General features: G+C 41.6%; 1 protein-coding gene across 1 annotated transcript; it reads right to left on the bottom strand.

Annotated features, from left to right (window-relative positions):
* LOC143283500 (uncharacterized) lies at positions 1-23,329 on the bottom strand. The gene is made up of 15 exons (XM_076589742.1): positions 23,325-23,329; positions 21,529-21,627; positions 20,777-20,902; positions 19,999-20,003; positions 18,286-18,462; positions 16,955-17,019; positions 9,642-9,772; positions 8,974-9,080; positions 8,365-8,438; positions 8,075-8,182; positions 2,727-2,783; positions 2,175-2,278; positions 1,507-1,613; positions 891-964; positions 1-88 (listed from the first exon to the last, which is right to left on the bottom strand). Exons 1-15 carry the CDS (start codon positions 23,327-23,329, stop codon positions 74-76), a joined length of 1,254 nt encoding a protein of 417 aa, XP_076445857.1. The 3' UTR covers positions 1-73.
* Between the last annotated feature and the right edge of the window lie 2,256 nt (positions 23,330-25,585).

Below are 25,585 nucleotides of genomic sequence, written 5' to 3'. Positions count from 1 at the left end.
AGACAGAGAGAATGGAGAGATAAGGGGGGAAGGGTTGACTTAGCTTTTTCAGAGGCCTCATGAAGTCCCTTGTTCATGTCACAGATCCCTGATAACATGCCCACATACAAATGGTCAAATACATTTAAGACTGTCAAATTATTTAAACATGAATGGTGTCAGGGCTTTCTGGGATCTTGGGAAAGGGAGAGGGGCTTTTTGGAAGCAAAAATATATCAAATAAAGCCAGTGGTTGAGCTTACAAAACAATAGTTATGCTAAAACATTATTGGTACATAGTGCTGCATATTGGATCATTTTGACAACTGGTGCATCATTTTTATAAATGTCTTCTAGTAACAGTTGGCGTTTATCATTGCATTTGCTAGCATTCATTATTAACATTTCCTGATATATTTGTTTTCTCTAGAGACATCATTCACTTTTGATTTTCATCCCACAGAGGTTGCAAGCATCACTAAATTGCAAATGTCTCCATCACACCAGTTGCATTCCATGGTGAACTGGTCACTAACATAGCTCAGTAAGGAGTTCACAGGTCCGTATCACTGTCCTTAGCACCCATTTCTGTATTTGGCGACTTATTTCTTGTTGTTCATCATCAGGAAGTGCCATGGCAGAATCACGACATTTCCTTCTGATTCAGCGTTTTAAGAATGTAAGTATGCATGTTGTTTCATTTTTTTTTAATGGATTACAGACACTTGTATCACGAGTTCCTGTTGGCTACCTGCCAGAAATATAATGTCATCTGCAGAGCCTACGTTTGTGCTAGTTCTTCCCATGCTGATTGATATAATTTTCAAGTGAGTCAAAGCTATGTTACACTTCCTGAAATCCACATCATTTCCGGTTTAAAGTATAGTCTCATTTAGATAGTAATGCCTCACCTGTCGGCGTCGGAGGCTCCATCTGTCTCGAACCCACTGGCAGCGGCGGTGTCGTGTCGACGACCTCTGTCCCTCTGGACATACATATTTTTTCATCAGTAACATTTGACACATACTTCATTTCAATAGTTAAACCCACTTAATTTCGTTTTTGACAGTTTCAAGGAAAAACCTGCCAAAAATTATACCTATCAATATTACTTCACAATTTAATTCTTTTTATTTTGCCAAAATAATATCTATTGGTTGAAAAAATCTTACATATAAATATTAATCTTAACATTTTCAATTTTTCTGTAATCTCCCACAATTCTATTCCATATATACAATCTGCCAAAGCTGGGTCAAAATCCTCAAATTTTGTTTACTAAAGATTCAGGTCATGCTTTATCCCAGTTTCATTTTCTAAATTAGTCACACACTTGTACGATGAGTTCTTGCTCACTGCCTGCCAGACATTAATTTTAAGGTCATCTGCAAAGTGTGTTTGTGGTGGTGGTTCTTCCAATGCTGACTGCTCGTGAGTCACTCAAGTTAGTCAAAGCTATGTTACACTTACTGAAATCCACATGATTTTTAGTCAAAGTACAGTCCAATTTTGATAGGAATATCTCACCTGTCGGTGTCGGTGGCCCCATCTGTCTGGAACCCACTGGCTGTGGCGGCTGTCTGCTGGCATCGGCAGCGTCCTCCCCGATGCTGGTGTACGCGTCCTCTGTCCCCCTTGACATACATTTTTTCGTCAGTAACATTTATGACTGATAAATTTCAATAGTTAACGCTCTTACTTTCAGTTTTTGACAGTTTTAAGCAGAAAAGAGCCAAAAATGACACCTATAATTACCTAACATTTCAACTTCTTTTATTTTACAAAAATATATATGCGTAGTTTGAAAAAATCTGAAAACTGATCAATCTGCTTTGATTCTTTGGGATCCAAATTCCTAACATTTTCATCTACATTGTAATCTCCCACCATTCTCTTCCATTTTTAGAATCCACAAAAGGTAACACAAAATCCTAGAAATTTGTTTACAAAAGATTTAGGTGATGTTTTAACCTAGTTTCATTTTTTAAGTAATTTACAGATATTTAAATGATGTGTTCTTGCTCATTGCGTGCCAGACATTTTAGGTCATCTGCAAAGCCTGTCTTTGTGGTGTTTCTTCCAATGCTGACTGCTGACATGATCTTCAATTGAGTCAATCAAAGCTATGTTACACTTCCTGAAATCCACATGATTTCTAGTTTAAGTACAGTCTGACTTTGATAGGAATATCTCACATGTCGCCGTCGCTGGTTCCATCTTTCTCGAACTGACTGGCAGTGGCGTCCTGGGTGCTGGCATCGGCAGCATCCTCCCCGGTGCTGGCATTGGCGTCCTCTGTCTGGACATATATTTTTTCATCAGTAACATTTATGACTGATAATTAATTTACTTACTTTCAGTTTTTGACAGTTTCAGGAATATTCTATGAATATCTATCAATTCAACTTTTATTTTACAAAAATTAATGAACATGCGTAGTTTGAAAAAATTTGAAAACCGACTGATCTGCTTTGATACTTTTGGATTCAAATTCTTAACATTTTCATCTCCACCAAAGATAACACAAAATCTTCAAAATTTGTTGACAAAAGATTCACATAATGCTGGATCAAAGTTTCATTTTCTAACATTTAAGGTCATCTGAAAAGCCTGTCTTTGTGGCGGCGGTGGTTCTAATGCCCACTGCTGACATGATCTTCAAGTGAATCAGTCAAAGCTAGGTTACACTTACTGAAATCCACTCGATTTTTAGTCGAGTACAGTCTGATTTGATAGGAATACCTCACCTGTTGACGTCGGTGGCCCCATCTGTCAGGAACCCACTGGAAGCGGCGTCCTGGGCGCTGGCATCAGCAGCGTCTTCCCTGATGCCGATGTAGGCATCCTCTGTCCCCCTAGACATATATTTTTCGTCAGTAACATTTATGAGTGATAATTTTAATACTTAAACAAGCTTACTTTCAGTTTTTGACAGTTTTAAGGAAAAAAGAGCCACAAATTACACCTATAATTATCTAACAATTCAACTCCTTTTATTTTACCCAAATAAATATGTGTAGTTTGAAAAAATCTGATTAATCTGCTTTGATTCTTTTGGATTTAAATCCTAACATTTTCATTAACATTGTAATCTCCCACCATTCTATTCCATTTTATAGAATCCACCAAAGTTGTCAAAAAATCCTTAAAAAAAATTTGTTCACAAAATATTCAGGTCAGACTTTATCCAAATTTCATTTTCTAAATTAGTTAACACACACTTGTATGATGAGTTCTTGCTCACTGCCTGCCAGACATTTAAGGTCATCTGCAAAGCCAGTGTTTGTGGTGGTGGTTCTTCCAATGCTGACTGCTGACATGATCTTCAAGTGAGTCAGCCAGAGCTATGTTACACTTCCAGAAATCCACATGATTTCTAGTTTTAAGTACAGTCTGATTTTGACAGGAATATCTCACCTGTCAGCGTCGGTGGCTCCATCTGTCTGGAACCCACTGGCAGCGGTAGTGTCCTCCCCAGTGCTGGCGTTGGCACCCTCTGTCCCCCTGGACATATATTTTTTTGTCATTGACACTTATGATAGATACTTATTTTAATAGTAACACAATTTCACTTTTGACAGTTTCAAAAAAAAAAAAAAAAAGAGCTAAAAGTGATACCTATAAATTGTTAACAATCCAACTCCTTTTACTTTGCCAAGATAAACAATTATTCACAGTTTGAAAAAATCTAAAAATTGATTGATCTGCTTTGGTGTTTTTTTGGATCTAAATTGTTAATTTCATCTGCATTGTTGTCTCCCACCATTCTATTCCACTTTTTACAATCCAAGGTGTCACAAATTCCTGAATATTTGTTTACAAAAGATTTAGATCATTTTATCCCAGTTTCATTTTCTTAAAGGTACAGGCATCTATATAATGACTTCCTGCTCACCACCTGCCACACATTTACTGTCATCTGAAAAGCCTAAGCCTAATATGATTTCTATTCAGTGAATATATTTTGCCCTGGCCAAGTCCTTCCATGCGTACAAATACCAGTAGGGTTGTTTCATGGGCTTCCATGCCATGTTTGTGCACTGGCACTACCTGCAACTTACGTATTTTCATTCCGAGTTTGTAAATGTACAAAGAAAGCCAGTATTTCCTGTACTTGTATCATTTTATGTTGTGTAATACGTGTTTATGATCTGAAAGTGAGTGTTGTTGTTTTTTAAATATCAGGTGTATCCATATTTATTCTACCAATATCAAATAATTGTACTGTCACATCAAAGCCAAGGATGTGAGAAAAACACATACCAAATATCTTTGAGATATCTCAATAACTGAATGAGCAGTGAACTGTTCAGTGAACATACCAAGGAAAGCAGTATTTTGCCCTGGCACGCAGTAATACCAGTAGGGTTGTTTCATGGGTTACCATGCCAAGTTTGTGTACTGGCACTAACACCGAGTGATGTATTTTCATTCTCAGTAAATGTACAAGAAAACCCTTTTTTCCAGTACGTTTGATGTTTTATGGTCAGGAATGTGTGAGTGTATGTTCCAAAAGTGTGTTGTTTTTAAAATATACATTACCAAGGATAACACAAAAACTGGAAACATCACAACATAATGCTGTCACTTCATTGCCAAGGGTATTAGGGAAAAAAAACATGCCAAAAATCTTTGAGATACCCCTATAAATGAATGAGCAGTGAAAACTTTGGTGAACCTACCCAAAATAAGCTAAAATGAGGCCTGGCACACAGCAATCCAAAAAGGAAATTTTCTATCTGGCAGGGATGTCAGACCCCTGCCGGAGTCAGCACCAGTTGGGTCACAGTTAAGTATGTGTAATTAAAAGGGTTATTTACTGTGACAGTGAAGGGGTTAAGTACAGTCTGATTTTGATAGGAGTGCCTTACTGTCTTGTCTGTATTTACATCTAGTCAAGGCACAAGACCTGATTTTGACAGCAGTCCCTCACCCTAAAGTAGTGGTGGCCCCATGTTCCTGGATCCCGCAGGCGGTGTCCTGCTCAGCCCCGGTGTTTCTCAAGTCATGGCGCTGTCCTCAGTGGGCTGCCTGAAAACTAGGAAACTCAGGGCATTCGTGCCATACTTATTTGTTCTTCACAATCCACACACACACACACACTGCATCCATACTGTGCAGTGTGTTAGGGTTAGAAAGGGTTAGGGTTAAGCTCAACACCATGCTGAACTCGGTGCACACATCCACTCAGGGCAACCATCCAGGGAGACAGACAATGGACGGACACACACACACACACACACACACACACACATGGACAGACAAGACAAGACAGAGACAGAGAGAATGGAGAGATAAGGGGGGAAGGGTTGACTTAGCTTTTTCAGAGGCCTCATGAAGTCCCTTGTTCATGTCACAGATCCCTGATAACATGCCCACATACAAATGGTCAAATACATTTAAGACTGTCAAATTATTTAAACATGAATGGCGTCAGGGCTTTCTGGGATCTTGGGAAAGGGAGAGGGGCTTTTTGGAAGCAAAAATATATCAAATAAAGCCAGTGGTTGAGCTTACAAAACAATAGTTATGCTAAAACATTATTGGTACATAGTGCTGCATATTGGATCATTTTGACAACTGGTGCATCATTTTTATAAATGTCTTCTAGTAACAGTTGGCGTTTATCATTGCATTTGCTAGCATTCATTATTAACATTTCCTGATATATTTGTTTTCTCTAGAGACATCATTCACTTTTGATTTTCATCCCACAGAGGTTGCAAGCATCACTAAATTGCAAATGTCTCCATCACACCAGTTGCATTCCATGGCGAACTGGTCACTAACATAGCTCAGTAAGGAGTTCACAGGTCCGTATCACTGTCCTTAGCACCCATTTCTCTATTTGGCGACTTATTTCTTGCTGTTCATCATCAGGAAGTGCCATGGCAGAATCACGACATTTCCTTCTGATTCAGCGTTTTAAGAATGTAAGTATGCATGTTGTTTCATTTTTTTTTTAATGGATTACAGACACTTGTATCACGAGTTCCTGTTGGCTACCTGCCAGAAATATACTGTCATCCGCAGAGCCTACGTTTGTGCTAGTTCTTCCCATGCTGATTGATATAATTTTCAAGTGAGTCAAAGCTATGTTACACTTCCTGAAATCCACATCATTTCCGGTTTAAAGTATAGTCTCATTTAGATAGTAATGCCTCACCTGTCAGCGTCGGAGGCTCCATCTGTCTCGAACCCACTGGCAGAGGCGGTGTCGTGTCGACGACCTCTGTCCCTCTGGACATACATATTTTTTCATCAGTAACATTTGACACATACTTCATTTCAATAGTTAAACCCACTTAATTTCGTTTTTGACAGTTTCAAGGAAAAACCTGCCAAAAATTATACCTATCAATATTACTTCACAATTTAATTCTTTTTATTTTGCCAAAATAATATCTATTGGTTGAAAAAATCTTACATATAAATATTAATCTTAACATTTTCAATTTTTCTGTAATCTCCCACAATTCTATTCCATATATACAATCTGCCAAAGCTGGGTCAAAATCCTCAAATTTTGTTTACTAAAGATTCAGGTCATGCTTTATCCCAGTTTCATTTTCTAAATTAGTCACACACTTGTACGATGAGTTCTTGCTCACTGCCTGCCAGACATTAATTTTAAGGTCATCTGCAAAGTGTGTTTGTGGTGGTGGTTCTTCCAATGCTGACTGCTCGTGAGTCACTCAAGTTAGTCAAAGCTATGTTACACTTACTGAAATCCACATGATTTTTAGTCAAAGTACAGTCCAATTTTGATAGGAATATCTCACCTGTCGGTGTCGGTGGCCCCATCTGTCTGGAACCCACTGGCTGTGGCGGCTGTCTGCTGGCATCGGCAGCGTCCTCCCCGATGCTGGTGTACGCGTCCTCTGTCCCCCTTGACATACATTTTTTCGTCAGTAACATTTATGACTGATAAATTTCAATAGTTAACGCTCTTACTTTCAGTTTTTGACAGTTTTAAGCAGAAAAGAGCCAAAAATGACACCTATAATTACCTAACATTTCAACTTCTTTTATTTTACAAAAATATATATGCGTAGTTTGAAAAAATCTGAAAACTGATTAATCTGCTTTGATTCTTTGGGATCCAAACTCCTAACATTTTCATCTACATTGTAATCTCCCACCATTCTCTTCCATTTTTAGAATCCACAAAAGGTAACACAAAATCCTAGAAATTTCTTTACAAAAGATTCAGGTGATGTTTTAACCTAGTTTCATTTTTTAAGTTATTTACAGATATTTAAATGATGTGTTCTTGCTCACTGCGTGCCAGACATTTTAGGTCATCTGCAAAGCCTGTCTTTGTGGTGTTTCTTCCAATGCTGACTGCTGACATGATCTTCAAACGAGTCAATCAAAGCTATGTTACACTTCCTGAAATCCACATGATTTCCAGTTTAAGTACAGTCTGACTTTGATAGGAATATCTCACATGTCACCGTCGCTGGTTCCATCTTTCTCGAACTGACTGGCAGTGGCGTCCTGGGTGCTGGCATCGGCAGCATCCTCCCCGGTGCTGGCATTGGCGTCCTCTGTCTGGACATATATTTTTTCATCAGTAACATTTATGACTGATAATTAATTTACTTACTTTCAGTTTTTGACAGTTTCAGGAATATTCTATGAATATCTATCAGTTCAACTTCTTTTATTTTACAAAAATTAATGAACATGCGTAGTTTGAAAAAATCTGAATACTGACTGATCTGCTTTGATACTTTTAGATTCAAATTCTTAACATTTTCATCTCCATTATTATCTCCCGCCATTCTATTCCATTTTTTAGAATCCACCAAAGATAACACAAAATCTTCAAAATTTGTTGACAAAAGATTCACATAATGCTTGTTCGAAGTTTCATTTTCTAAATTAGTTACAGACACTTGTACGATGAGTTCTTGCTCACTGCTTGCCAAATATTTAAGGTCATCTGCAAAGCCTGTCTTTGCGGCAGTGGTTCTTCTAATGCCCACTGCTGACATGATCTTCAAGTGAATCAGTCAAAGCTAGGTTACACTTACTGAAATCCACTCGATTTTTAGTCGAGTACAGTCTGATTTTGATAGGAATACCTCACCTGTTGGTGTCGGTGGCCCCATCTGTCAGGAACCCAGTGGAAGCGGCGTCCTGGGCGCTGGCATAAGCAGCGTCTTCCCTGATGCCGATGTAGGCATCCTCTGTCCCCCTAGACATATATTGTTTCATCAGTAACATTTATGAGCGATAATTTTAATATTTATATGCACTTACTTTCAGTTTCTAAATTAGTTAACACATTTTCAAGTGAGTCAAAGCTATGTTACACTTCCTGAAATCCACATCATTTCTGGTTTAAAGTATAGTCTCATTTAGATAGTAATGCCACACCTGTCGGCGTCGGAGGCTCCATCTGTCTCGAACCCACTGGCAGAGGCGGTGTCGTGTCGACGACCTCTGTCCCTCTGGACATATATTTTTTCATCAGTAACATTTGACACATACTTCATTTCAATAGTTAAACCCACTTAATTTCGTTTTTGACAGTTTCAAGGAAAAACCTGCCAAAAATTATACCTATCAATATTACTTCACAATTTAATTCTTTTTATTTTGCCAAAATAATATCTATTGGTTGAAAAAATCTTACATATAAATATTAATCCTAACATTTTCAATTTTTCTGTAATCTCCCACAATTCTATTCCATATATAGAATCTGCCAAAGCTGGGTCAAAATCCTCAAATTTTGTTTACAAAAGATTCAGGTCATGCTTTATCCCAGTTTCATTTTCTAAATTAGTTACACACTTGTACAATGAGTTCTTGCTCACTGCCTGCCAGACATTTAAGGTCATCTGCAAAGTGTGTTTGTGGTGGTGGTTCTTCCAATGCTGACTGCTCGTGAGTCACTCAAGTTAGTCAAAGCTATGTTACACTTACTGAAATCCACATGATTTTTAGTCAAAGTACAGTCCAATTTTGATAGGAATATCTCACCTGTCGGTGTCGGTGGCCCCATCTGTCTGGAACCCACTGGCTGTGGCGGCTGTCTGCTGGCATCGGCAGCGTCCTCCCCGATGCTGGTGTACGCGTCCTCTGTCCCCCTTGACATACATTTTTTCGTCAGTAACATTTATGACTGATAAATTTCAATAGTCAACGCTCTTACTTTCAGTTTTTGACAGTTTTAAGCAGAAAAGAGCCAAAAACGACACCTATAATTACCTAACATTTCAACTTCTTTTATTTTACAAAAATATATATGCGTAGTTTGAAAAAATCTGAAAACTGATTAATCTGCTTTGATTCTTTGGGATCTAAATTCCTAACATTTTCATCTACATTGTAATCTCCCACCATTCTCTTCCATTTTTAGAATCCACAGAAGGTAACACACATTCCTAGAAATTTGTTTACAAAAGATTTAGGTGATGTTTTAACCAAGTTTCATTTTTTAAGTAATTTACAGATATTTAAATGATGTGTTCTTGCTCACTGCGTGCCAGACATTTTAGGTCATCTGCAAAGCCTATCTTTGTGGTGTTTCTTCCAATGCTGACTACTGACATGATCTTCAAATGAGTCAATCAAAGCTATGTTACACTTCCTGAAATCCACATGATTTCTAGTTTAAGTACAGTCTGACTTTGATAGGAATATCTCACATGTCGCCGTCGCTGGCTCCATCTTTCTCGAACTGACTGGCAGTGGCGTCCTGGGTGCTGGCATCAGCAGCATCCTCCCCGGTGCTGGCATCAGCAGCATCCTCCCCGGTGCTGGCATTGGTGTCCTCTGTCTGGACATATATTTTTTCATCAGTAACATTTATGACTGATAATTAATTTACTTACTTTCAGTTTTTGACAGTTTCAGGAATATTCTATGAATATCTATCAATTCAACTTCTTTTATTTTACAAAAATTAATGAACATGCGTAGTTTGAAAAAATCTGAAAACCGACTGATCTGCTTTGACACTTTTGGATTCAAATTCTTAACATTTTCATCTCCATTTTCATCTCCACCAAAGATAACACAAAATCTTCAAAATTTGTTGACAAAAGATTCACATAATGCTGGATCAAAGTTTCATTTTCTAACATTTAAGGTCATCTGAAAAGCCTGTCTTTGTGGCGGTGGTTCTTCTAATGCCCACTGCTGACATGATCTTCAAGTGAATCAGTCAAAGCTAGGTTACACTTACTGAAATCCATTCGATTTTTAGTCGAGTACAGTCTGATTTGATAGGAATACCTCACCTGTTGGCGTCGGTGGCCCCATCTGTCAGGAACCCACTGGAAGTGGCGTCCTGGGCGCTGGCATCAGCAGCGTCTTCTCTGATGCCGATGTAGGCATCCTCTGTCCCCCTAGACATATATTTTTCGTCAGCAACATTTATGAGTGATAATTGTAATACTTAAACGAGCTTACTTTCAGTTTTTGACAGTTTTAAGGAAAAAAAGAGCCACAAATTACACCTATAATTATCTAACAATTCAACTCCTTTTATTTTACCCAAATAAATATGTGTAGTTTGAAAAAATCTGATTAATCTGCTTTGATTCTTTTGGATTTAAATCCTAACATTTTCATTAACATTGTAATCTCCCACCATTCTATTCCATTTTATAGAATCCACCAAAGTTGTCAAAAAATCCTTTAAAAAAAATTTGTTCACAAAATATTCAGGTCATGCTTTATCCAAATTTCATTTTCTAAATTAGTTAACACACACTTGTATGATGAGTTCTTGCTCACTGCCTGCCAGACATTTAAGCTCATCTGCAAAGCCAGTGTTTGTGGTGGTGGTTCTTCCAATGCTGACTGCTGACATGATCTTCAAGTGAGTCAGCCAGAGCTATGTTACACTTCCAGAAATCCACATGATTTCTAGTTTTAAGTACAGTCTGATTTTGACAGGAATATCTCACCTGTCAGCGTCGGTGGCTCCATCTGTCTGGAACCCACTGGCAGCGGTAGTGTCCTCCCCAGTGCTGGCGTTGGCACCCTCTGTCCCCCTGGACATATATTTTTTTGTCATTGACACTTATGATAGATACTTATTTTAATAGTAACACAATTTCACTTTTGACAGTTTCAAAAAAAAAAAAAAAAAGAGCTAAAAGTGATACCTATAAATTGTTAACAATCCAACTCCTTTTACTTTGCCAAGATAAACAATTATTCACAGTTTGAAAAAATCTAAAAATTGATTGATCTGCTTTGGTGTTTTTTTGGATCTAAATTGTTAATTTCATCTGCATTGTTGTCTCCCACCATTCTATTCCACTTTTTACAATCCAAGGTGTCACAAATTCCTGAATATTTGTTTACAAAAGATTTAGATCGTTTTATCCCAGTTTCATTTTCTTAAAGGTACAGGCATCTATATAATGACTTCCTGCTCACCACCTGCCACACATTTACTGTCATCTGAAAAGCCTAAGCCTAATATGATTTCTATTCAGTGAATATATTTTCCCTGGCCAAGTCCTTCCATGCGTACAAATACCAGTAGGGTTGTTTCATGGGCTTCCATGCCATGTTTGTGCACTGGCACTACCTGCAACTTACGTATTTTCATTCCGAGTTTGTAAATGTACAAAGAAAGCCAGTATTTCCTGTACTTGTATCATTTTATGTTGTGTAATACGTGTTTATGATCTGAAAGTGAGTGTTGTTTTTTTTTAAATATCAGGTGTATCCATATTTATTCTACCAATATCAAATAATTGTACTGTCACATCAAAGCCAAGGATGTGAGAAAAACACATACCAAATATCTTTGAGATATCTCAATAACTGAATGAGCAGTGAACTGTTCAGTGAACATACCAAGGAAAGCAGTATTTTGCCCTGGCACGCAGTAATACCAGTAGGGTTGTTTCATGGGTTACCATGCCAAGTTTGTGTACTGGCACTAACACCGAGTGATGTATTTTCATTCTCAGTAAATGTACAAGAAAACCCTTTTTTCCAGTACGTTTGATGTTTTATGGTCAGGAATGTGTGAGTGTATGTTCCAAAAGTGTGTTGTTTTTAAAATATACATTACCAAGGATAACACAAAAACTGGAAACATCACAACATAATGCTGTCACTTCATTGCCAAGGGTATGAGGGAAAAAAAACATGCCAAAAATCTTTGAGATACCCCTATAAATGAATGAGCAGTGAAAACTTTGGTGAACCTACCCAAAATAAGCTAAAATGAGGCCTGGCACACAGCAATCCAAAAAGGAAATTTTCTATCTGGCAGGGATGTCAGACCCCTGCCGGAGTCTGCACCAGTTGGGTCACAGTTAAGTATGTGTAATTAAAAGGGTTATTTACTGTGACAGTGAAGGGGTTAAGTACAGTCTGATTTTGATAGGAGTGCCTTACTGTCTTGTCTGTCTTTACATCTAGTCAAGGCACAAGACCTGATTTTGACAGCAGTCCCTCACCCTAAAGTAGTGGTGGCCCCATGTTCCTGGATCCCGCAGGCGGTGTCCTGCTCAGCCCCAGTGTTTCTCAAGTCATGGCGCTGTCCTCAGTGGGCTGCCTGAAAACTAGGAAACTCAGGGCATTCGCGCCACACTTATTTGTTCTTCACAATCCACACACACACACACACTGCATCTATACTGTGCAGTGTGTTAGGGTTAGGAAGGGTTAGGGTTAAGCTCAACACCATGCTGAACTCGGTGCACACATCCACTCAGGGCAACCATCCAGGGAGACAGACAAATGGACGGACACACACACACACACACACACACACATGGACAGACAAGACAAGACAGAGACAGACAGAGAGAATGGAGAGATGGTGTGGTGGTGTGTCCATCGAGATCGATGGTGACCATCATTGTCATCCAGATGGGGGATGGGGAATGGGGGGAGGGTGGTGGTGGGATGGGGGGAAGGATGCTCATGAATCTATCTGTGAGTGCGCAGATGGCTGAATAGTCCAATCTGCGCACGAAATGTTCGCTGACAGTTGGGGCAGACAAAGACAGGCATATCATTGTCAGGGAGCTTGTTTGCCCGTGACTTTCTGGCCTGCCTCTTCTCAACAGCTGCAGCAGTCCTGTTGGCCTCGCACAACTTGGCGCCTTTGTGCACAGCAGCGCGCCATTTGTCACGGTCCACTGCAGATTCCTCCCAAGAGTCATGGTTGATATCAAACGCTTTCAGAGAGACTTTCAGAGTATCTCTGAAGCGCTTCTTCTGACCTCCGTGTGATCTCTTCCCTTGTTGCAGCTCGCCATAGAAGAGCCTTTTGGGCAGCCGATGGTCTGGTATGCGCGCCACGTGTCCAGCCCAGCGAAGCTGGTACTTCATCAGGATGGTGAAGATGCTGGGAAGGGTGGCTTTTGCGAGCACCTCTGTGTCTGGGGTCTTGTCTTGCCACTTGATGTTCAGTAGCTTCCTGAGGCATGTTGTGTGGAAGTGGTTCAGCTTCTTGGCATGTCGTTGGTACACTGTCCAAGTTCCGCAGGCGTACAGTAGTGTGGGGAGAACTACTGCTTTGTAGACCTTTAGCTTGGTCTCAAGACTAATGCCTCTTCTGTTCCAGACATTTGCATTGAGTCTACCAAAAGTTGCACTTGCTCTTGCAATCCTGACATTCACTTCATCGTCGATGGTCGCATTTCGTGACAGTGTGCTGCCGAGGTATGTGAACTGCTCCACCGCATTGAGTCTCTGACCGTTGACTGTGGTGTTGGGTTCAACGTAGGGTTTCCCTGGGGCTGGCTGATGGAAAACTTCAGTTTTCCTCGTGCTGATGGTAAGGCCGAAGTTCCTGCTGGCAGTGGCAAACTTGTCGACGCTGAGCTGCATGTCAGCTTCAGATCCAGCGTTGAGGGCACAGTCATCAGCAAACAAAAAGTCTCTGATGATGTCTGTCATGACCTTCGCTTTTGCTTGAAGCCTTCTGAGGTTAAACAGCTTGCCATCTGTTCGGTACTTTAGGCTGATTCCAACATCGCCATCTCTGAAGGCATCAGTAAGCATTGCAGAGAACATGAGGCTGAACAGCGTTGGAGCCAGGACGCAGCCTTGCTTGACACCATTTGTGACAGCAAAAGGAGCAGATGTTTCGCCATTGTCCTGGACTCGAGCCTGCATGCCTTCATGGAATTGGCTGACCAAGGAAATAAATTTCCGAGGGCATCCGTATTTGGCCATGATCTTCCACAGTCCCTCTCTACTCACGGTGTCGAAGGCCTTAGTGAGGTCGACATAGGTGGAGAACAGATCAGCATTTTGCTCCTGACATTTCTCTTGCAGCTGCCTTGCAGCAAACACCATGGCGGTGGTTCCGCGCTCTTTCCGGAATCCACATTGGCTCTCAGGCAAATGACCTTGGTCAAGGTGTGCTGTGAGGCGGATTAGTAGGATCCTGGCAAGTATCTTGCCTGCGATGGAGAGCAAGGAAATGCCCCGATGGTTATCACAGGCTTGCTGGTTCCCCTTTCGCTTGTACAAGTGAATGATAGATGCATCTTTGAAATCCTGGGGGATCGTCTCTTCTTTCCACATGAGTACAGCTGATAGAGCTTCTCAGTCAGCACAGTGCCTCCATCCTTGTAGACCTCTGCTGGTATGGAGTCTGAGCCAGGTGCTTTGCCACTGGATAGCAGACGGATTGCTTTCTGGGTCTCAAGAGGTGTTGGCGGATCGTCCAGTGCTTCGTTGATAGGGACTTGTGGGAGACGGTCTATGGCTTCATCATTTATGAAGAAAGGGCGATTTAAGACACTGTTCAAGTGCTCAGCCCAGCGTTCGAGAATTTTCTCCTCCTCGGTGATCAAGGTATTCCCATCTGCACTGAGGAGGGGGTATGATCCTGAGGATGTGGGGCCGTAGACTTCTTTTAAGGCATCATAGAACCTCTTCATATCGTGCCTGTCAGCATATCCCTGGATCTCAGCTTTGTCACTCAGCCACTTATCCTGCATCTGGCGTAACTTTTGCTGAACAGTCCTGCGGATGGCATCGTACGCATCCTTTTTTGATGTGGACTTTGGGTTGCTCAGGTAGGCTTGATGCAGATGGCGTTTCTCATCCAGAAGCTGCATGATTTCATCACAGTTATCATCAAACCAGTCTTTGTGCTTTCTGGTCATGGGTCCCAGGGTCTCTGAAGCTGTACTATAGATCAGCTCACGCAGGGTCCTCCAGTCAGACTCCACATTCTGGTTGTCCAGAGAGGCGGATTCCAGACGATCTTCCAGCAGCTCCACAAAGGACTGTTTTTGATGGTGATGTTTTTCAGCTTAGCGATGTTAAGCCGTTTTGGAGCCTTCTGGCCTTGGGGGCGTCTCTTGGGCTGGATTCGAATATTCAGCTTTGAGACTACAAGGCGATGGTCTGTCCAACACTCGGCGCCGCACATGGTCTTTGTTACACGTACATCTTGCCTATCCTTTTTCCTGACGATGACATAATCGATGAGATGCCAATGCTTTGAGCGAGGGTGCATCCATGACGTCCTGTTACAGGTAGGGAGGCATAAAACTGTGTTGGTTATCAGCAGTTCGTGCTCTGCACAGGTCTGAAGCAAAAGCAATCCATTTGGGTTGCAGTGGCCCACACCGTGCTTTCCAATCACTCCATCCCAGGAGATGTAGTCAGAGCCAACTCTAGCATTGAAGTCCCCAAGAATGATGAACTTATCTGCTTTAGGGATAGCAGCAATGACAGAGTGAAGGTCCTCATAGAACTTCGCCTTCACTTCATCCGGGTTGGTCATGGTTGGGGCGTAGGCACTGACAATGGTGAGGTGCTTCTGGCCAGATGCCAGTGGGAGTTTCATAGTCATAAGCCTATCGTTGACTCCCTTTGGGATTCCAGCTAGCTTGCTGACAAGTGCTGTTTTTACTGCAAAACCAACGCCAGCCTCACGTCGCTCTTCGCTCCCTCGTCCACTCCAGAAGAAGGTGTAACCAGATCCCTGTTCACAGAGCTCACCTTCGCCTGCAAGCCGAGTCTCACTCAAGGCTGCAATGTCAATGTTGTATCTGGCGAGTTCGGATGCAGCAAGTGCCGTTCTCCTTTGGGGTCTGTCCGCGTTATCTGTCCAGGAGAGTCCTTATGTTCCAAGCACCAATGGTGAGAGGAACGATCCTTGTTTTTTTTCTTTTCTTTGTTTCGACCGCTGATGTAGGGTCCCCGCCAGCCGCGGTATGCTGGCCAGGGTGATATGGAGCAGGCAATTTTTAGGGCACCTTTTCTAGCCCCTTCCTCATGCCAGGGAGGTGAGCAGTGCATTCCTAAAGAGGGCTGCTCAGACGCTCAGACGGCTGCCGAGCTCCATCGCTGCTCCTGTCGACGAAGAACGACCCTATGGCCTGAGCCGCTTGCGTGCAGGTCTGCAGCTGCGACTGCCAGTGTACCCACACCTGTCGTTTCGTCGCTCGCCTGTCGCCACAGGACTTGGGGGTGATGAAATGATGAAGGATGAAAGGTCATTTTGGATGACTGATGACTTGCGCGATGAGTTTGTTTAAAGTGAAGAGGAGTTGCGCAACGTCGACCTCACTCTCTCGTCCGGGTCCACCAATTTCCAGTGGCAAGACCAAGTCGAGACGACTGAGGATGAGCACGGATGCAGTGGATGACCAAGATATCCTTTCGGTGTCTCATCTTGCTCTCTGCACTCCACAGTGCGTTGCTGTAACCGCCTTCCTCTCCATTGAACCGATAGGTTTCTTCCGCAGATTCTACCGGATCCAGACTTCGCATGCATGGGTAGACACACCCCGGGAGCCAACTGCGTGTGGCATGCACACAGCACGGTGGAGCTAGATGGCCGTCGGTGGCTCTCCTGAGCCAACGCCCTTTTATGGATCTCCATAAGGGTGTCTAGCCACCCGCCTCACCAGTCCCGGAAGGGAGCGGTGGGAGTGCCGGTTTAGTCGCCGGCAACCCGACCCTGAACAGGTTGTACTGGATTACAGGTTACCAGTAGCAGATCTAATGACCTGACCTGACCAGAGTACATCAGTGTGGACAACCACTTGCCGACAACGGAGCCAGCAACGCTCTCAGCATCTGCTACATCCACTTCGGCATCAAATGTTGCAGGAGCAGGGGCCACGGAATCATCAGAGGAAGACGAAGCAAGCGAAAAAGAGACAGAAAGAGTCTCAGTTGGTGAAGTGTTAGGCTATGTGAGACAAATTAACTTGTACTGTCTGCAATCAGGGTGTGGTGATGCAGTCAACAAATCTTTTCATGTGTTTACTGACCTGTTGATGAAACACATAGTAAATGCCCGCCATCAGACACAGATCACAGATTTCTTTACTTCAACTTCCAGTGACAATCTGAACCGTAGAGAAGACAAAGACAGCGAAGGGTTCAAAACAAGTGGTGGGGAGGATGGAGATGATCGAAGTGAGGGAGGGAAAGCAGGGAATACAGAAACAGGGGGAAATTGTGAAAAAGAGAAAGCAAGCGAAACAAAAGAAAGGGAGATGAAGGAAAAGAGCTGGGGGGAGAATGCGGGGAACAAGGACGAAGAGACAGAAATGAGAAGAGAAACAGAAGGGCGGAAACGAAAAAAGACAGAATGATTCGGAAATCTCAGGAAGGAAGGATGGGTGGTTTGAAAGAAAGGGAGAAGGGGATGGAGGAGGAACGAAAGATGACTGGGATTTGAGAGAGGATGATTTCACTGAAAGAGAGGAAAAGAGAAGCATGCAAACGCCGAGTAAAAAGAGAAGGGATGGAGAAGAGGTACACAGAGGCGGAGAAAAAGGATGCAGGAGTGAATGCGGAGGAGTAAGGGGGATGAGCAGAGAAGAGTGAGGGAGTGGATGGAATCGACCTGCAGAGGGAGAAACAGGAAAGAATGAAGATGAAAGAGTGCAAGGAAGGAGAGAAGATGACAATGGAAATGAAAGAAATAACTGCAATGTGGAAAAAATGTGTGGAGAAGAAAATGATGATGAAGCGAGAAAAGAACATGATGATGTATACACATGTATAAAAATCACCAGGGTACAAAATCCTGAGCCAGATCGATTCCACCCGACTAATAAACATTGGCGAAAAGAGCAATGTTCAAGATTGGGCTTTCCCTATCCCAAAGATCTACCAGACAGAGAAATCAAGCAACAGCTTCGCCCACCTTCGCAAGTGGATAAAATTGTTGGAGACGGAAATTGTCTCTATAGAGCATTGAGCTTTGAGCTTTGCGGGACTCAGGACCAGCACGGGCGCTTGAAGGAAATTGTTAGATTTCATGCTTGAAAACCAGGAAACATTTGCCGGATATGTTGGTGATGACCTTGGGAGTTACTTGATGGAACATACAATGCAGGCCAGGGCATGGGGGTCCGACGTGGAAATCTTCGCTGCCGCTACCCTCCGTCAGACATCCGTGGTTGTCTACACGGCCATCGCCCCTTTCTCCAGAAAGTGGCTCACCCATGCCCCTCTCTTCCGGATCCCAGATGTCCCACGCTTTGAGGAGAAGATTTATCTCCGAAACTTATGCGGACATTTTGAAAGGGTGACAAGTACCGTTTGAGCATGCAGGCTAAATTCTCAAACAGGCGCAATCCTTGGATTTCTGGAACTAAAATGATGAATAACGGCCAGTGTTCCTTTATTAGTTCCTTCGTAACGTAATGCCGTTTGGTCGCTGGTTGCTACAGCCATTTTTCAGTTTATTGTTGTTTATTGTTATTCTCACAAGAAAGTGAAATTTAGCCAGTGACAGCAGGCCCTATTTTTTTCCATTTCATTTTGATGAGCGTATTGATCCTAGTGAGAAAAAATGTGTGCGTTTTTTGTTTCTTGTTTTTTAATAAAGGAATGTAATTTGAAGGTGATTATAGCCGCTTCATGAGTGTTCTCGGACTGAATGTTGTTTCATTGTATGTATGTGTATCAGTGACAGCGACAATTATGTTTGTTATGTGTTGTGCATGAATGGAGGTGTGGGTGTGGCTGCATTGATATGTAAGGTTTTGAAGGGGCTGTTATCGTGTTGTTTTTCAGTATCACTGTCTCAAGTTCCCTTTGACTGAATGGAGACCAGGGCAGGGCTTGAAGTGTTTGTTGTCCTGTTGTGTCACTGTGGTATCAACAAAACTTTTTTAACACCCGCAACAAACTCATCGCTGGCGTTACATATACAGAGAGGAACATTTTCTTCTTCTAGAGCGTTCAGGCGCCCCGCGGTCATTCCGCTAGACTCGGATGAGTTTTACTTGTGTGACATTATTTATCTGCCACCAGGGCAGCTGTCGCAAGCTGTCTTCTAAGTACTGTTATAGTGGTTTGAAAACCAAAAGAAGTTGAAGGGAGACAGAAATACAGAAAAAAATGGCCGAAGAAACAAAACAGAGAGGAACAAATTACTGTTGTTCCATAGACATGAGCCTAAAGGGGCATTGATTTTCAATCTGCTGTGCGAGAGAGAGAGAGAGAGGGAGGGAGGAAGAAGAATTGCTGATACTGACACCGAAAAAATGCAGAAGCCCGTTTATAAGGTAGTTGGGCTTGGGTTACTCCTTATATCCGAGAACTCTGTTATAAGGAACCTCGGTTATAAGGAGTAAAAAATTTGGTCCCCGAGCGCTCCTTATAAACGGGCCCGAGTGTATTTTTTCATCAGCAATTATTATGACAGATATTTCAATAGTTAAACCCACTTAATTTTATTTTTGACAGTGTCAAGGAAAAACCTGCTAAAACTGATAACTATCAATATTATTTAACAATTTAATGCCTTTTATTTTGCCAAGATAAATATCCATTGGTTGAAAAAATCTTGCATAAAAATTCTTAACATTTTCATCTATATTGTAATCTCCCACCATTCAATTCCACTTATACAATTCACAGAAGCCAACAAAAAATCCTCAAAATTTGTTGACAAAAGATTCAGATAATGCCTTATCCAAGTTTCATTTTCTAAATTAGACACTTGTACAATGAGTTCTTGCGCACTGCTTGCCAGACATTTAAGGTCATCTGCCTGTCTTTGCGGTGGTGGTTCTTCTAATGCTGACTGCTGACATGATCTTCAAGAGAATCAGCCTCATATTTTACACTTCCTGAAATCCGGAAGATTTTCAGTCTAAGTACTGTCTGACTTTGATAGGAATATCTCACCTGTCAGCGTCAGTGGCTCCATCTGTCTGGAACCCACTGGAAGCAGCGTCCTGGGTGCTGGCATCACCAGCATCCACCCTGGTGCTGGTGTAGGCGTCCCGTCTCCCTGGACATATATATATATATTTTTTTTTGCCAGTAACATTTATAACTGATAATTTTAATATTTAAATACAATCACTTTCAGCTTCTGACGGTTTCAAGGAAAAAGAGCCAAAAATGATACCTACAAATACTTATAATTCAACTCCTTTTATTTTGCAAAGATAAATAAATATGCGTAGGTTAAAAAAAAAATTTGAAAACCGATTCATCTACTTTGATAATTTTGGATTTTATTTCTTAAGATTTTCATCTACATTGTAATCTCCCACCATTCTATTCCATTTTTTAAGAATCCGCCAAACACAAAATCCCCAAAATTTGTTTACAAAAGATTCAGATAATGCTTTATCCAAGTTTCATTTTCTAAATTAGTTACAGCTATTTGTACGATGAGTTCTTGCTCACTGCTTGCCAGACATTTAAGATCATCTGCAAAGCCTGTGTTTGCGGTGGTTCTTCTTCCAATGCTGACTGCTGACATGATCTTCAAGTGAATTCGTCAAAGCTATGCTACACTTCCTGAAATCCACAAGATTTTTTGTCCAAGTACTGTCTGATTTCGATAGGAATATCTCACCCGTCAGCGTCAGTGGCTCCATCTGTCTGGAACCCACTGGAAGCGGCGTCCTGGGTGCTGACATCACCAGTATCCACCCCGGTGCTGGTGTAGGCGTCCTGTCCCCCTGGACATATTTTTTCGTCACTGACATTTATGACAGATACTTCATTTTAATAGTTAAATGCACTAAATATCTTTTGACAGTTTCAAGGAAAATAGAACCAAAAATGATACCTATGAATACTTATAATTCAACTCCTTTTATTTTGCAAAGATAAATAAATATGTGTAGGTTAAAAAAAATCTGAAAACTGATTCATCTACTTTGATACGTTTGTATTTTAATTCTTAACATTTTCATCTGCATTGTAATCTCCCACCATTCTATTCCATTTTTTAGAATCCGCCAAAGATGTCACAAAATCCTCAAAATTTGTTTACAAAAGATTCAGGTAATCCTTTATCCAAGTTTCATTTTATAAATTAGTTACAGACACTTGAATGACGAGTTCTTCCTCACTGCCTGCTAGACATTTAAGATCATTTGCAAAGCCTAAGTTTGTGGTTGTTCTTCCAATACTGACTGTTGACATGATCTTGTTATGAGTCAAAGCTATGCTACACTTCCTGTTATCCACATGATTTCTGGTTTAAGTGCAGTCTGATTTTGGTAGGAGTGCCTCACCTGTTGGCCTCAGTGGCCCCACCTGTCTTATCTGCCTTACCATCTGGTCAAGGTGCAAGATCCGATTTTAACAGCAGTCTCTCACCCAAAGGCAGTAGTGGCCCCATGTTCCTGGATCCTGCTGGTGGTGTCCTGCTCAGCCCTGGTGTTGTCCCAAGTTGTGGCACTGTCCTCAGTGGCCTGCCTGAAAACATGGAAACTAAGGGCATTCACACCGCAGTTATTTGTTCTTCACAATCCCCCCCCCCCACCCACCCCCACGGCACCCATACTGTGCAGTGTGTCAGGCTTAGGTTGTTAGTAAGGGTTAGAGGGTTAGAGTTAAGCTCAACATCATGCTCAACTCAGTGTGCACATCCACTCAAGGCAACCATCCTCAGGGAGGGACAGAGATGGACGGACACACACACACATACACGGACAGACAGACAAGACAGATAGAATGGAGAGATAAGGGGGGGGGGGGGGTGCGGGGGGTTGACTTAGCTTTTTCAGAGGCCTCATGAAGTCCCTTGTTCGCGTCCTTGATCCCTAATAACATGACCACATACAAATGGTCAGATACATTTAAGACAGTCAATCAAAGTATTTAAACATGGTGTCAGGGCTTTCTGGGATCCCTGGGAAAGGGTGAGGGGTGTTTTATTCAAGCAAAAATATATCAAGTAAAGTCAATGGTTGGGTTTACAAAACAGTTATGCTAAAACATTATTGGTACATAGTGCTGCATATTGGATCATTTTGACAACTGGTGCATGTCTAGACAAAACAAATATATTAGAAAATGTCAATAATGAAAGCTAACAGATGCAATGATACATGACCTTTTGATATTCATCCCACAGAGGTTGCAAGCATCACTAAATTGTAAATGTCTCCATCACATCAGTAGCATTCCATGGGGAAATGGTCACCTTCTGCTTCAGCGTTTTGAGTAAGTAAGTATGCATGTTGTGTAACTGCGTCTAAAAAGAAAAAAATGTGGTAACAAAGAGTATCTAAATGTAAAATGCATAAAAAACCCACTTGACAATTGGAATGAGCGAGGGGGGGGGGGGGGGGCATAAAGAAATTTCAAAATAGTTTTATAATGCCCTGAACATTTTCTTTTTCATCTTTTAATCCCTTTTGGGGCATGGAGGATATTAAATAACGCCGTTGATATTTTTCAACAAAATTAAATATAAAAGCAAATGAAAACATTGATTTCAAAGGTGTGTGTGTGTGGGGGGGGGGGGGTGACAAATATAAATGATCATTAAAATTCTTATCTTTTCATTTTGAAAAAAAAAAGAAAAAAAAGGAACACTTTCAGGCACTCTTTTCACACCTTTCAACAAACTGCAAAAATGAAAAGCTGACTTAAGATTAAAATTGTGCATAATGTAAACCACAATTATATCCAACACTTTTGGGCAAGACTTCCACCCTGCCCCTCCTGTTACTACATCCCCCCTCCACACCATCCCTACTAAGCTGTGTGGGGAGGGAAGCGGTTGGGGAGGGGGGGGTGGAGAGAGAGTGCAGGTGTGGATTTTTATGTGTGCTTGGGTCGTGCATAATATGTGGGCATGCATGTTGTCTTACTTTTTTTTTTTTTTTTTTTTTTTTTAATGTTTCAACAACGTATCAGTAGAGATCTTTGATCAATGATTTACGTTTCATGTATGTCTTTGAGTTCAGTTTCATTTTTCTGTCTTTCTCAATTCTACACCACTATCAATAATCTGTGATGATTTGAACACCCTTTAAAACTTTTTAAATATCACAATGAAGAATAAAAAAGCTGATCTAAAATGTATACAAAAACTTGACAGTTATGATGGAGGAGGGGTGAACAAAGAAATCTGCCATTCAATGCTTGAACTAAAAGTTACTGACCACATTTTGCAGTAACCAGATTTTTCTGTTTTCTATGATTAAGGTGACCAGTCAAAAATGATAAACTGAAAACAAAATGAGAGATGACTTCAAATATCAATAATGAAATATTTTGTTTTGTTTGTTTTTAGCCACTTTGGCTAGGAATGGGAACCACCATCCCTGCTACCAAAACCTGTCACTATAATGTAAACTATTCTCGTCTTTTTTGGACATGATTTCCACCCTGCCCCCACCACCCCCACCATTCCTGCTGCTGGAAACATATTGGAAATATACCTCCTTTTTGTCCCCATCCCCTGCCCTCTTTACTCAATTGGGAAAAGGCTGGAGAGGTCTGGGGTGATTATCTTTCCAACATTGTTCCTTCTTCAATGAGTAATATTCCCATTCCGATGTTTTCAACACGCTTGCTATCGTTCTGGGATCAATCCCTACCTTCTGATTTAAAACATAAATAAATGGGTGTGAAAAGAAGCCGAAACGGGGTGGGGGAGGTGTGGTTGTAATGTTTTCCCATTTTAGTTTATAGAACTTTAAACGAGAACTTCAAATACTCCTTCCTGTGGACACCCAGTGAAGGTAAACTGGCGATTTATCGATGACTACCTTTGCGACAGATATAAACAGGTAAGAGGCTCTCTTGCAGCAGTACTGGGATGGTGAATGAGTTCATTTACAAAGTTATTAACAAAACTAAACATTTCATTTAAACACAGCTACGTACTTACCAGGCCGGACAACCAAGGCTGTATGGTTTCTCTCCTCCAGACCGACTGAACCTGACAAAATGGCGCTTTTGACTGCAGAAACACGAACTCACATCGTTTCACCCCACGGGCGAGATGAGCTTGCGGGTAAAAAAAAAAAAATCGTGAACAGTTGTAAACCGCTCACACCAGCACTTGGAGACCCCCACCCTACCCTCTCCATTCCGCACTCTCTTTTTCACCCCTATCTCTCCCGTCCACCTGTCATCTCTGTGTGAGCGTGTCTGTGTATGTTATATAAATACGTATCATGTGTAAGTGAGCGAGTGTGTGTGTGTGTGTGTGCGCGCGCGCTTGTGTGTGTGTGTGTGTGTGTGTACCTTCTTCGACATGCATATTCATTTGCACGGGGTTGTTTTTCTCCTTTCACCATCCCCCTCCTCCGTGTAGGTATATTTGTGTACAAAATGTTGTGAATGTAGATTGGTTAGGATAGATGGGAAATAAAAGCAAGGCTGAAATCCTTATCATTGGGCCTGACTCTCTCTCTTTCTTCGGTGTGAACCACCGCTCTGTTTTGATTATCCCAAGCACCACAAAACCACATTGCTGCCTCTCTCTCTCTCTGATCTCTCTTTCTCTCTCTTTCTGTCCCAGGTGGCGAGATCTGGGGTGGGGGAGGGGGGGAAGTCCCAAGTGGCGAGATTTGGTGGGAGGGGGGGGGGGGTCCCAGGTGGCGAGATTTGGAGTGGGAGGAAGGGGGAGGATCGGTGGGGGAAACTTGATACCCGCTAGTTCAATGTGTGGCCTCACAACGGCAACCATTACACACAGAACAAGATCAGTGACAAACCCCGAAACAATGCTAACTGTGCTAACGTAACTGTGTTCGAAGTTGCCAAGGAATGGACAGTGGAAGTGTGCATCGAGAAAGAGAGGGAGAGAACCGCCATTCTCAACCACACCATCGTGGGACTTGAGAAAACCCAACTTTGTTATGGACTACACAAATCTCGAAAAATAAATCGACTAATATATTAAATAGCTCTGCATGCTCTCATGATTGTGGAAAATAAATATAGAAATAGTAATAATATCAAAAAATGTATACAGGTGAATCGGTTCTTGATAATGGCAAAACGGGAGCAGCTTTTGGAAATCCGGAATTGAACCATGAGAAAAAGTACCACTTGTAATTGTACAAACAATTTACAGTCTTTACTGCTGACCTCGTGGCCATACTCATGACTTTGATTCACATTCTAGATTTTCATAAAAATGATTACGGTCAAATTCCTCTCTGAGTAGATTCAAAATCAGCGCTGCACGCGCTTAGATCTGCAAATTAAAAAAAATATACACAACAGAGGCAAGGCCTTCAAGACTCACTTGTGATACACTTAAAAAAAAAAAAATCTAATCGTTAAAATGTGTTCTGTATTTGTTATTATAAAGCTTTGGGTTAAAAAAAAAGAAAAAAAGAAGAAGAAGTCATAATCAGATTTGAACCCCGCATGTTCAGGTGAGAAGAAACTGTCTTCCCATTACACT

Source organism: Babylonia areolata, chromosome 6, assembly GCF_041734735.1.
Source record: "Babylonia areolata isolate BAREFJ2019XMU chromosome 6, ASM4173473v1, whole genome shotgun sequence".
In the NCBI taxonomy this organism is placed as follows: domain Eukaryota; kingdom Metazoa; phylum Mollusca; class Gastropoda; order Neogastropoda; family Buccinidae; genus Babylonia; species Babylonia areolata.
Note: the sequence above shows the minus strand (reverse complement) of the source record. Positions and strands in the feature narration are given on the sequence as shown.

Excerpts from the sequence above, each read along its gene's own strand:
- LOC143283500 (XM_076589742.1), bottom strand. Across the intron at positions 2,279-2,726 it reads GGGGCCACCGACGTCAACAG|ACAGAGGACGCCAATGCCAG; the intron begins GTGAGGTATTCC and ends ATATATGTCCAG. Across the intron at positions 965-1,506 it reads GGGGCCACCGACACCGACAG|AGGGACAGAGGTCGTCGACA; the intron begins GTGAGATATTCC and ends ATGTATGTCCAG.